We start from the raw sequence: 13,259 nt of genomic DNA, 5'->3' as shown, positions 1-13,259 counted from the left end.
TTACCGAGCAGCAGACGGTAACCTCCAGGTCGTATTACCGAGCAGCAGACGGTAACCTCCCGGTCGATACCGAGCAGCAGACGGTAACCTCCAGGTCGTATTACCGAGCAGCAGACGGTAACCTCCAGGTCGTATTACCGAGCAGCAGACGGTAACCTCCAGGTCGTGTTACACGAGCAGCAGACGGTAACCTCCAGGTCTTATTACCGAGCAGCAGACGGTAACCTCCAGGTCGTATTACCGTGCAGCAGACGGTAACCTCCCGGTCGTATTACCGTGCAGCAGACGGTAACCTCCCGGTCGTATTACCGTGCAGCAGACGGTAACCTCCCGGTCGTATTACCGAGCAGCAGACGGTAACCTCCCGGTCGTATTACCGAGCAGCAGACGGTAACCTCCCGGTCGTATTACCGAGCAGCAGACGGTAACCTCCCGGTCTTATTACCGAGCAGCAGACGGTAACTTCCCGGTCTTATTACCGAGCAGCAGACCCCATCTTGCTGCCGGCTGGTTATTAAAAAAGACATCAGCTGTCAATAATTGCTTATTGAATCGTTAAGGTCAAGGCATGCCGACACGACACTCAGGCCAGTGGTGGGAGGCAGGGCTGTTAATTGTCAGTCCTGGAGGGTCAAAACACTTCTGGTTTTCCTTCCTCTCCTTCTAATAATGGACTAATTCAGACCTGGGACACCAGAGTGCAATTTACTACCAGGTAGAAACAAAAAACACAAGTGTTTGGAACCTCCTGGACTGGCGTTGAACATCCCTGCTTAGAGTCGATTAGAGCTTTGCTTGTCACCTTAGATTTAAAGGGGGGCACTTATTGAGGGGACAAAGTTAAGAGAGATTCTGAAATAAAGTGTTTAGAAACTCAGGCAGCAAACTGTCTCACTCCTCAGTCAACAAACTGTCTCACTCCTCAGTCAACAAACTGTCTCACTCTGTCCTCAGTCAACAAACTGTCTCACTCTCTCCTCAGTCAACAAACTGTCTCACTCTCTCCTCAGTCAACAAACTGTCTCACTCTCTCCTCAGTCAACAAACTGTCTCACTCTCTCCTCAGTCAACAAACTGTCTCACTCTCTCCTCAGTCAACAAACTGTCTCACTCTGTCCTCAGTCAACAAACTGTCTCACTCTGTCCTCAGTCAACAAACTGTCTCACTCTCTCCTCAGTCAACAAACTGTCTCACTCTGTCCTCAGTCAACAAACTGTCTCACTCTCTCCTCAGTCAACAAACTGTCTCACTCTCTCCTCAGTCCACAAACTGTCTCACTTTCGTCACTGTAGCTGAGCACACAGTTATTGGGGTGAGTGGGGAGCTCTCACTGTCTCCCCAGTCTCTTCATCTCTCTTTCCATCTCGCTCTTTCTCACTCAGCGCTCTCGTTTCAGTCTCTCTGGGGAGAGTGGCACCATCACAAGGAAATAATTGAATCTGTTTCTCCGCTCCACTTTCACTCGTTCCTCCTGCGTTGGATCAACCAGTGCCACCAGCGTTGGGGCACGTGTGTGTGTGTGTGTGTGTGTGTGTGTGTGTGTGTGTGTGTGTGTGTGTGTGTGTGTGTGTGTGTGTGTGTGTGTGTGTGTGTGTGTGTGTGTGTGTGTGTGTGTGTGTGTGTGTGTGTGTGTGTGTGTGTGTGTGTGTGTGTGTGTGAGCCCCTCATAGCCCAACAGAGAGTTCACTTGGTGATGAGTCTAAGATTCCCTTTCACTTTGGCGCTCAGTCAGACTACCCCCATAACTGATCACTGGTGTTATCTGTCACTTGTACAATGTTGTCTTGCTATATCTCTGTTCTGTTTGTGATACAGAGCATTCAGAAAGTATTCAGACCCCTTGACTTTTTCCACATTTTGTTACGTTACAGCCTTATTCTAAAATGGATGAATTAGTTCTGTTTTTTTTCCTCATCAATCTACTACACACAATACCCCATAATGACAAACCAAAACAGGTTTTTAGAAATGTTTGCAAATGTATAAAACAGTTTTTTTTTTTTTTATGAAATATTGCATTTACATAAGTATTCAGTCCCTTTACTCAGTACTTTGTTGAAGCTCCTTTGGCAGCAATTACAGCCTTAAGTCTTCTTGGGTATGACGCTACAAGCTTGGGACACGTGTATTTGGGGAGTTTCTCCCATTCTTCTCTGCAGATCCTCTCAAGCTCTGTCAGGTTGGATGGGGAGCGTCGCTGCACAGCTATTTTCAGGTCTCTCCAGAGATGTTTGATCAGGTTCAAGTCCAGGCTCTGGCTGCGCCACTCAAGGACATTCAGAGACTTGTCCCGAAGCCACTCCTGCATTGTCTTGGCTGTGTGCTTAGGGTCGCTGTCCTGTTGGAAGGTGAACCTTCACCCCAGTCTGAGGTCCTGAGCGCTCTGGAGCAGGTTTTCATCAAGGATCTCTCTGTACTTTACTCCGTTCATCTTTCCCTCGATCCTGACTAGTTTCCCAGTCCCTGCCGCTGAAAAACATCCCCACAGCATGATGTTGCCACCACCATGCTTCACCGTAGGGATGGTGCCAGGTTTCCTCCAGACGTGACGCTTGGCATTTAGGCCAAAGAGTTCAATCTTGGTTTCATGGTCTGAGAGTCTTTAGGTGTCTTTTGGCAAACTCCAAGAGGGCTGTCATGTGCCTTTTACTGAGGAGTGGCTTCCATCTGGCCACTTTACCATAAAGGCCTGATTGTTGGAGTGCTGCAGAGATGGTTGTCCTTCTGGAAGGTTCTCCCATCTCCACAGAGGAACTCTAGAGATCTGTCAGACTTACCATCGGGTTCTTGGTCACCTCCCTGACCAAGGCCCTTCTCCCCAGATTGCTCAGTTTGGCTGGGAGGCCAGCTCTAGGATGAGTCTTGGTGGCTCCAAACTTCTTCCATTTAAGAATGATGGAGGCCACTGTGTTCTTGGGGACCTTCAATGCTGCAGAAATGTTTTGGTACCTTCCCCAGATCTGGGCCTCGACACAATCCTGTCTCAGAGCTCTATGGACAATTCCTTCGACCTCATGACTTGGTTTTGGCTCTGACATGCACTGTCAACTGTGGGACCTTATATAGACAGCTGTGCGCCTTTCCAAATCATGTCCAATCAATTGAATTTACCACAGGTGGATTCCAAGTTGTAGAAACATCTCAAGGAAGATCAATGGAGCAGGATGCACCTGAGCTCAATTTCGAGTCTCATAGCAAAGGGTCTGAATACTTATTTCAGTTTTATTTATGTTTAATACATTTTGTAACATTTCTAAAAACCTGTTTACATTTTGTCATTATGGGATATTGTGATGTCATTATGGGCTATTGTGATGTCATTATGGGGTATTGTGATGTCATTATGGGGTATTGTGTGTAGATACATTTTTATTTTTTTATTTTATTTAATCCATTTTAGAATAAGGCTGTAACGTAACAAAGTGTGGAAGAAGTGATGGGGTCTGAATACTTACCGAATGCATTGTATGTCTAAACTCTGTTCTGTGTGAAATAAGTTTAAACTCTGTTCTGTGTGCTCCCTATAACAGACGCTGATATGCAGTGAGGATGAGTGGCGTTGGTGAAAACCCCTCGAACCCTGCTGCAAGGGTCGAGTCGCGGAAACGCAAAGAATGTTCCTCTGACCTGCTGGGTCCCAGGTAGGAACAGCTGTCTTTACAATGCTAAATCTACTAAACTCTACTCTACTTTACTATGCTAAACTCTACTAAACTCTACTCTACTTTACTATGCTAAATCTACTAAACTCTACTCTACTTTACTATGCTAAATCTACTAAACTCTACTCTACTTTACTATGCTAAATCTACTAAACTCTACTCTACTTTACTATGCTAAATCTACTAAACTCTACTAAACTCTACTAAACTCTACTCTACTCTACTAAACTCTACTCTACTTTACTATACTAAACTCTACTAAACTCTACTTTACTTGGCAATACTATAATAAACTCTACTATACTACACTTTACAATACTAAACTCTACTTTACTTTACTATACTAAACTCTACTATCATAAACTCTACTTTACTATACTCTACTACACTAAACTTTACTATAGTAAACTCTCCTTTACTATACTAAACTCGACTTTAATATATATACTAATCTCTACTATACTAAACTGTACTTGACTATACTCTACTAAACTTTACTATACTAAACTCTACTAAATTCTACTATACTAAACACTTCTTGGCTATACTATACTAAACTCTACTATACTATACTAAACTCTACTAAACTCTACTCTACTATGCTAAACTCTACTTGACTCTACTATACTAAACTTTACTATACTAAACTATACTATACTAAACGCGACTTTACTATGCTAAACTCTACTATAGTAAACTATACTAAACTCTACTCTACTATGCTAAACTCTGCTTGACTCTACTATACTATACTAAACTATACTTTACTATACTAAACTCGACTTTACTATACTAAACTCTACTATGCTAAATTCTACTCTACTATACTAAATGTGACTTTACTATATTAAATTCTACTATACTAAACACTTCTTGGCTATACTATACTAAACCCTACTATACACTACTAAACTCTACTTTACTATACTAAACTCTACTATACTAAACTCTACTTTACTATACTAAACTCTACTATACTAAACTCTACTTTGCTATACTAAACTCTACTGTACTAAACTCTACTATACTAAACTCTACTTTGCTATACTAAACTCTACTATACTAAACTCTACTGTACTAAACTCTACTTTACTATACTAAACTCTACTATACTAAACTCTACTGTACTAAACTCTACTATACTAAACTCTACTTTACTATACTATACTAAACCCTACTATACTAAACTCTACTTTACTATACTATACTAAACCCTACTATACTAAACTCTACTTTACTATACTAAACCCTACTATACTAAACTCTACTTTACTATACTATACTAAACTCTACTTTACTATACTATACTAAACCCTACTCTACTAAACTCTTCTATACTAAACTCTTCTATACTAAACTCTTCTATACTAAACTCTACTATACTAAACTCTACTTTACTATACTATACTAAACTCTACTATACTAAACCCTACTATACTAAACTCTACTATACTATACTAAACTCTACTTTACTATACTATACTAAACTCTACTGCTATACTAAACCCTACTATACTAAACTCTACTTTACTATACTCTACTAAACTCTTCTATACTATACTAACCTCTACTTTACTATACTCTACTATACTAAACTCTACTTGACAATTCTCTACTAAACTTTACTATACTACACTCTACTAAACTCTGCTCTACTAAACTCTACTTGGCAATACTAAACTATTCTAAACTGTGCTCTACTATACAAAACTCTACTCTACTATACTAAACTCTACTATACTAAACTCTACTATACTAAACTCTACTGTACTAAACTCTACTAAACTCTACTTTACGATACTGAACTCTACTAAACTAAACGGAACTCTACTTTACGATACTGAACTCTACTAAACTAAACGGAACTCTACTTTACGATACTAAACTACTTTGCTCTTACTCTGACTTTCTGTAGGCGACTGAAAAGCTACAGACTGAACACGGCTCTAAGTCTGCACAGTACCTTCAGGATGCTATAGGCCTGCTAGTGGAGTTATAAACTACTTATCATAAGCCTAACCTTATGTAAGAGACAGACCTGATTATTTAACTAAACGTACAGTTAAACAAGGCTGGCTGACCGACTGGCTGGCTGACTTGGCTGACTGCCTGGCTGACTGACCGCCTGGCTGACTGACTTGGCTGACTGCCTGGCTGACTGACCGCCTGGCTGACTGACTTGGCTGACTGCCTGGCTGACTTGGCTGACCGCCTGGCTGGCTGACCGCCTGGCTGACTGACTTGGCTGACCGCCTGGCTGGCTGACTTGGCTGACCGCCTGGCTGACTTGGCTGACCGCCTGGCTGACTGACTTGGCTGACCGCCTGGCTGGCTGACTTGGCTGACCACCTGGCTGGCTGACCGCCTGGCTGACTGACTTGGCTGACCGCCTGGCTGACTGACTCAGCTGACCGCCTGGCTGGCTGACCGATTGGCTGACTGACTTGGCTGACCGCCTGACTTGGCTGACCGACTGGCTGGCTGACTTGGCTGACCGCCTGGCTGGCTGATCATGATTATGATGATTGTCAACCCTATATTTCCGTTATAATTCTAACTCTGGTAAGACACCTGTCTACCGCTTCCTAATTACTGGTGTATGAAGCAGTGCTACCAGTTCATCAAGGCACAGACCAACAGACTCCTAAACAGCTTCTATCCCCTGACCGTAAGACTGTTAAATAGCTAACTACTGCTCTCCCTCACACCTACACTGCTGCTAAAATGATTATTGATTCGTTTATTACCATGTCTACACTGCTGTTCGCTGATTTCAGTTACCATTTAGAATCTATCTATTTATCCTGCTTCTGTTCACACTTACTCCTGTTTACATGCACAGAGCATTCTGAAAGTATTCAGACCCATTGACTTATTCCACATTTTGTTATATTACAGCCTTATTCTAAAATTAATTAAATAGTTTTTTCCTCTCATCAATCTACACACAATACCCCATAATGACAAAGAAAAACTGTATGAACAAAAAACCCCAGATATCACATTTTTACATAAGTATTCAGACCCTTTACTCAGTACTTTGTTGAAGCACCTTTGGCAGTGATTACAGCCTTGAGTCTTCTTGGGTAGGACGCTACAAGCTTGTTACACCTATATTTGGGGAGTTTCTCCCATTCTTCTCTGCAGATTCTCTCAATCTCTGTCAGGTTGGATGGGGAGTGTTGCTGCACAGCTATTTTCAGGTCTCACCAGAGATGTTAAATAGGGTTCAAGTCCGGGCTCTGGCTGGGCCACTCAAGGACAGTCAGACTTGTCCCGAAGCACCTCCTGCATTGTCCTGGCTGTGTGCTTAGGGTCATTGTCCTGTTGGAAGGTGAACCTTCGCCCCAGTCTGAGGTCATGAGCGCTCTGGAGCAGGTTTTCATCAAGGATCTCTCTGTAGTTACTCTGTTCATCTTTTCCTCGATCCTGACTAGTCTCCCAGTCCCTGCCGCAGAAAACATCCCCACAGCGTGATGTTGCCAACACCATGCTTCACCGTAGAGATGATGCCAGGTTTCCTCCAGACGTGACTCTTGGCATTTAGGCCAAAGAGTTCAATCTTGGTTTCATCAGACCAGACTATCTTTCTTCTCATGGTCTGAGTCCTTTAGGTGCCTTTTGGCAAACTCCAAGCTGTTGTCATGTACCTTTTTACTACAGGTGACACCTTGGACAGCTCAGCACAGTTCTATCAGTGTGAACAGAGTCAGGAATGGGAAGCTTCTGCTTTCTCTTTCTCCATGTCTCTCTCTCTCTGTCTGTCTGACTCTCTGTATTTGTCCCTGTCTGTCTGTCTTTCTGTCTTTCTAACCGTCTCTGTCTCTCTATATCTGTCCCTACCTCTGCCATGTCTCATGCTGCCCCCTCCCTGTCTCCTCAGCCCCAAACAAAGCATCGAGAAGAGAAACCGTGAGCATGAGAACAAGTACATCGAGGAGCTGGCCGAGCTGATCTTCGCTAACTTCAACGATATCGATAACTTCAACGTCAAACCAGACAAATGTGCTATCCTGAAGGAGACTGTCAAACAGATACGACAGATCAAAGAGCAAGGTACACTACACTGCAATACACTGCACTACACTGCGCTGCACTACACTACACTGCGCTGCAATACACTGCACTATAATACACTGTACTACAATACACTGCACTGCACCGCACGATGCTGCACTGCTTGACACTGCACTACAATACAATGCACTGCACTACACTACAATGCACTACACTGCACTGCACTGCACTACACCACACTACACTGCACTGCACGACACGACACTGCGCTGCACTGCAATACACGACACTACAATGCACTACACTGCACTACACTCAACACACTGCACTGCACTACACTACAATACACTGCACTGCACTACACTACAATACACTGCACTACCCGACACGACACTGCGCTGCACTGCAATACACGACACTATACTGCGCTACACTGCACTGCACTACACTACAATACACTGCACTACACTACACTGCGCTACACTACACGACACGACACTGCACTACACTGCACTGCACTACACTACAATACACTACACTACACTACAATACACTGCACTACACGACACGACAATACACTGCACTGCACTACCCACACTACACTACAATACACTGCACTGCACTACACTACAATCACCACCACACAATACACTACACTACACTACAATACACTGCACTACACGACACGACACTGCGCTACACTGCACTACACTACAATACACTACACTACACTACAATACACTGCACTGCACACATCACTCACCACTCACACACTACACTACCACCACTACACTACAATACACTGCACTACACGACACGACACTGCGCTACACTGCAGTGCACGGTTTTATTGGTCCATTTTTGTTGTTGTTTCCGGTGACGTACCCAATGGCTGCATTTACACAGACAGCCCAATTCTGATCTTTTGCCCAATTATTGGCAAAATGTTTGATCTGATTGGTCAAAAGACCAATTATTGGCAAAATGTCTGATCTGATTGGTCAAAAGACCAATTATTGGCAAAATATCAGAATGGACTGCCTGTGTAAATGCAGAGAAATATATTCTTAATTACCGTTGAGCTTGTTGGGTTTCAATAAAAAACTAATCTTACAACATCCCACCATGCATTATCAATGCCACAGCCTGTCAGTGTGTTGAGTCTGTCGTGTGAGGTAGTGCCAGGGAGGATGTGGTCTATAGTGCTCAGAAACACTGGCTGATCACCAATGTTGTTTGTATTTAACCTTTTTATTTAACTAGGCACACCTACACTGCTGCTAAATAATGATTATAGGCCCTGGAGCAACAACCGCTCAATGAAGAAATAGTCCCACGGCTGAAGTGTCCTATGTTGAGCATAAAAGTTTGAAACAGGTCCTATATGCTAAATTTAGAGTTATTTGGCAACTTTGAATTATACAAACCTTAATGTTTTTTAATTGTATTTATTTAACCTTTATTTATGTAACCAGGTAGGCTAGTAGAGAACAAGTTCTCATTTACAACTGCGACCTGGCCAAGATAAAGCAAAGCAGTGCGACACAAACAACAACAACACAGAGTTAGTTACCTTAATGTCTTAAAAATCAAAACATATATGGGCTGCATGATGCGACTTTAGACTGGAGGATTTGAGAAAGTAAAAAAAAACAGCTTGCTTACCTCAGGCTGCACACTGATCAGACTTTTCTTTATTTAATCTTGTCTTTACTAATATGTAAAATTAGATTTAGAATGGCTCATTATCACACGGACAGGAACAGGAACGGGGCATGAAGACATGTCATCCGTATGCACCGGAATAGTGAATGGGGGCCAGTTTCCCTCCGGTATGTTTTTCCACTCATGTTGAGTAGTCTACTCCGGTAATTTCGCTGCGCCACATGTGATTTTCCCCGCCCCAACTCTGTATGCCAATGGGTTCTCCAACCTTATTCCTGTAGCTACTCAGTGCTTAATGTGGGAAAGCAAGTGAAATCTGTTCAGGAACATCGATAGTAGTTACCACAACAAAACAGATTTCATTAAACTGGCCCTCTCTCTGCGTGCTGGAGAAAGGAACGAAGGAAAGAGGACAGGAGATGTAAACCCATCTTTGTGTTTTATTCTGTATAGCCAAAGATAATGTGTCCAGTCTAATTATATATGTATTCATTATTAAAGTCCTATATGTAGACTGTTTAAAATGTAAAACAATTCGCTATAATTGAAAGCTAAATCTGAATTTGTTTAATTTAGGCTAGACCAATTATGTACCAAAGATATATTGAATCAGTATATATATTTTTCCTTGTGTAATATCAGGTTGGCAATGTTTTGTATAATGGCACAATCATTATTTTAATTAATTATTTTTTTTGGGGGGGGGGCTTGGGCTCTTATATAGGCCTATGAATGAGCTCTAATACACATATAGGTGTTTTTGTATTAATCATCACGTTAGAAAGTGCTGTCCATTTCATTGTGTTTAGACTTTTAAACAACATCCACAAACACCATGTTTTACACTCAATTTGAACTTGTTGAATTTCTTTCTTCAAATTGACCAATCACAGTGAGGTGAGTTTTAAAAGCATGATGCTGTTTTGGTGATGTGTTTTTGATGTGATTTTCAATGTGTTTATATTGATGTCAGAGATGTTACAGGGACAATAGAGCCCTGAGCACCAGGCCATTAGGACCTGATGGAGGGACAATAGAGCCCTGAGTACCAGGCCATTAGGACCTGATGGAGGGACAATAGAGCCCTGAGCACCAGGCCATTAGGACCTGATGGGGGGACGATAGAGCCCTGAGTACCAGGCCATTGGGACCTGATGGAGGGACAATAGAGCCCTGAGTACCTGGTCATTAGGACCTGATGGAGGGACAATAGAGCCCTGAGTATCAGGCTATTAGGACCTGATGGAGGGACAATAGAGCCCTGAGTACCTGGTCATTAGGACCTGATGGAGGGACAATAGAGCCCTGAGTACCTGGTCATTAGGACCTGATGGAGGGACAATAGAGCCCTGAGTATCAGGCTATTAGGACCTGATGGAGGGACAATAGAGCCCTGAGTACCTGGTCATTAGGACCTGATGGAGGGACAATAGAGCCCTGAGTACCAGGCCATTAGGACCTGATGGAGGGACAATAGAGCCCTGAGTACCAGGCCATTAGGACCTGATAGAGGGACAATAGAGCCCTGAGTACCAGGCCATTAGGACCTGATGGAGGGACAATAGAGCCCTGAATACCAGGCCTTTGGAACCTGATGGAGGGACAATAGATCCCTGAGTACCAGGCCATTATGGCCTGATGGAGGGACAATAGAGCCCTGAGTACCAGACCATTAGGACCTGATGGAGGGACAATAGAGCCCTGAGTACCAGACCATTAGGACCTGATGGAGGGACAATAGAGCCCTGAATACCAGGCCTTTGGAACCTGATGGAGGGACAATAGATCCCTGAGTACCAGGCCATTATGGCCTGATGGAGGGACAATAGAGCCCTGAGTACCAGACCATTAGGACCTGATGGAGGGACAATAGAGCCCTGAGTACCAGGCCATAAGGACCTGATGGAGGGACAATAGAGCCCTGAATACCAGACCATTAGGACCTGATGGAGGGACAATAGAGCCCTGAGTACCAGACCATTAGGACCTGATGGAGGGACAATAGAGCCCTGAGTACCAGGCCATAAGGACCTGATGGAGGGACAATAGAGCCCTGAATACCAGACCATTAGGACCTAATGGAGGGACAATAGAGCCCTGAGTACCAGACCATTAGGACCTGATGGAGGGACAATAGAGCCCTGAATACCAGGCTATTAGGACCTGATGGAGGGACAATAGAGCCCTGAGTACCAGACCATTAGGACCTGATGGAGGGACAATAGAGCCCTGAATACCAGGCCATTAGGACCTGATGGAGAGACAATAGAGTGCTGAGCACCAGGCCATTAGGACCTGATGGAGGGACAATAGAGCCCTGAGTACCAGGCCATTAGGACCTGATGGAGGGACAATAGAGCCCTGAGCACCAGACCATTAGGACCTGATGGAGGGACAATAGAGCCCTGAGCACCAGACCATTAGGACCTGATGGAGGGACAATAGAGCCCTGAGTACAAGACCATTAGGACCTGATGGAGGGACAATAGAGCCCTGAATACCAGGTCTTTGGAACCTGATGGAGGGACAATAGATCCCTGAGTACCAGGCCATTATGGCCTGATGGAGGGACAATAGAGCCCTGAGTACCAGACCATTAGGACCTGATGGAGGGACAATAGAGCCCTGAATACCAGGCCTTTGGAACCTGATGGAGGGACAATAGATCCCTGAGTACCAGGCCATTATGGCCTGATGGAGGGACAATAGAGCCCTGAGTACCAGACCATTAGGACCTGATGGAGGGACAATAGAGCCCTGAGTACCAGACCATTAGGACCTGATGGAGGGACAATAGAGCCCTGAATACCAGGCCTTTGGAACCTGATGGAGGGACAATAGATCCCTGAGTACCAGGCCATTATGGCCTGATGGAGGGACAATAGAGCCCTGAGTACCAGACCATTAGGACCTGATGGAGGGACAATAGAGCCCTGAGTACCAGGCCATAAGGACCTGATGGAGGGACAATAGAGCCCTGAATACCAGACCATTAGGACCTGATGGAGGGACAATAGAGCCCTGAGTACCAGACCATTAGGACCTGATGGAGGGACAATAGAGCCCTGAGTACCAGGCCATAAGGACCTGATGGAGGGACAATAGAGCCCTGAATACCAGACCATTAGGACCTGATGGAGGGACAATAGAGCCCTGAATACCAGGCCATTAGGACCTGATGGAGGGACAATAGAGCCCTGAGTACCAGACCATTAGGACCTGATGGAGGGACAATAGAGCCCTGAATACCAGGCCATTAGGACCTGATGGAGAGACAATAGAGTGCTGAGTACCGGGCCATTAGGACCTGATGGAGAGACAATAGAGTGCTGAGTACCAGGCCATTAGGAACGGATAGAGGGACAATAGAGCCCTGAGTACCAGGCCATTAGGACCTGATGGAGGGACAATAGAGCCCTGAGTACCAGGCCATTAGGACCTGATGGAGGGACAATAGAGCCCTGAGTACCAGGCCATAAGGACCTGATGGAGGGACAATAGAGCCCTGAGTACCAGGCCATTAGGACCTGATGGAGGGACAATAGAGCCCTGAGTACCAGGCCATTAGGACCTGATGGAGGGACAATAGAGCCCTGAGTACCAGGCCATAAGGACCTGATGGAGGGACAATAGAGCCCTGAGTACCTGGCCATTAGGACCTGATGGAGGGACAATATAACCCTGAGTACCTGGTCATTAGGACCTGATGGAGGGACAATAGAGCCCTGAGTACCAGGCCATTAGGACCTGATGGAGGGACAATAGAGCCCTGAGTACCTGGCCATTAGGACCTGATGGAGGGACAATAGAGCCCTGAGTACCTGGCCATTAGGACCTGATGGAGGGACAATAGAGCCCTGAGTACCTGGTCATTAGGACCTGATGGAGGGACAATATAGCCCTGAGTACCAGGC

The 13,259-nt window shown here is 44.6% G+C and overlaps 1 protein-coding gene across 1 annotated transcript in view; it reads left to right on the top strand.

Moving 5' to 3' along the window:
• LOC106591314 (nuclear receptor coactivator 2) overlaps nt 1–13,259 on the top strand; it is a 164,105-nt gene that overhangs the window by 67,173 nt on the left and 83,673 nt on the right. The window contains 2 exon segments of the mRNA XM_045710715.1: nt 3,532–3,642; nt 7,547–7,719. Of these exon segments, the coding sequence (XP_045566671.1) occupies nt 3,551–3,642; nt 7,547–7,719 (265 nt within the window). The 5' untranslated portion in view covers nt 3,532–3,550.

This window comes from Salmo salar, chromosome ssa29 (genome assembly GCF_905237065.1).
Source record: "Salmo salar chromosome ssa29, Ssal_v3.1, whole genome shotgun sequence".
NCBI classification, from domain to species: domain Eukaryota; kingdom Metazoa; phylum Chordata; class Actinopteri; order Salmoniformes; family Salmonidae; genus Salmo; species Salmo salar.
This window is presented reverse-complemented; position numbering and strand designations above follow the sequence as displayed.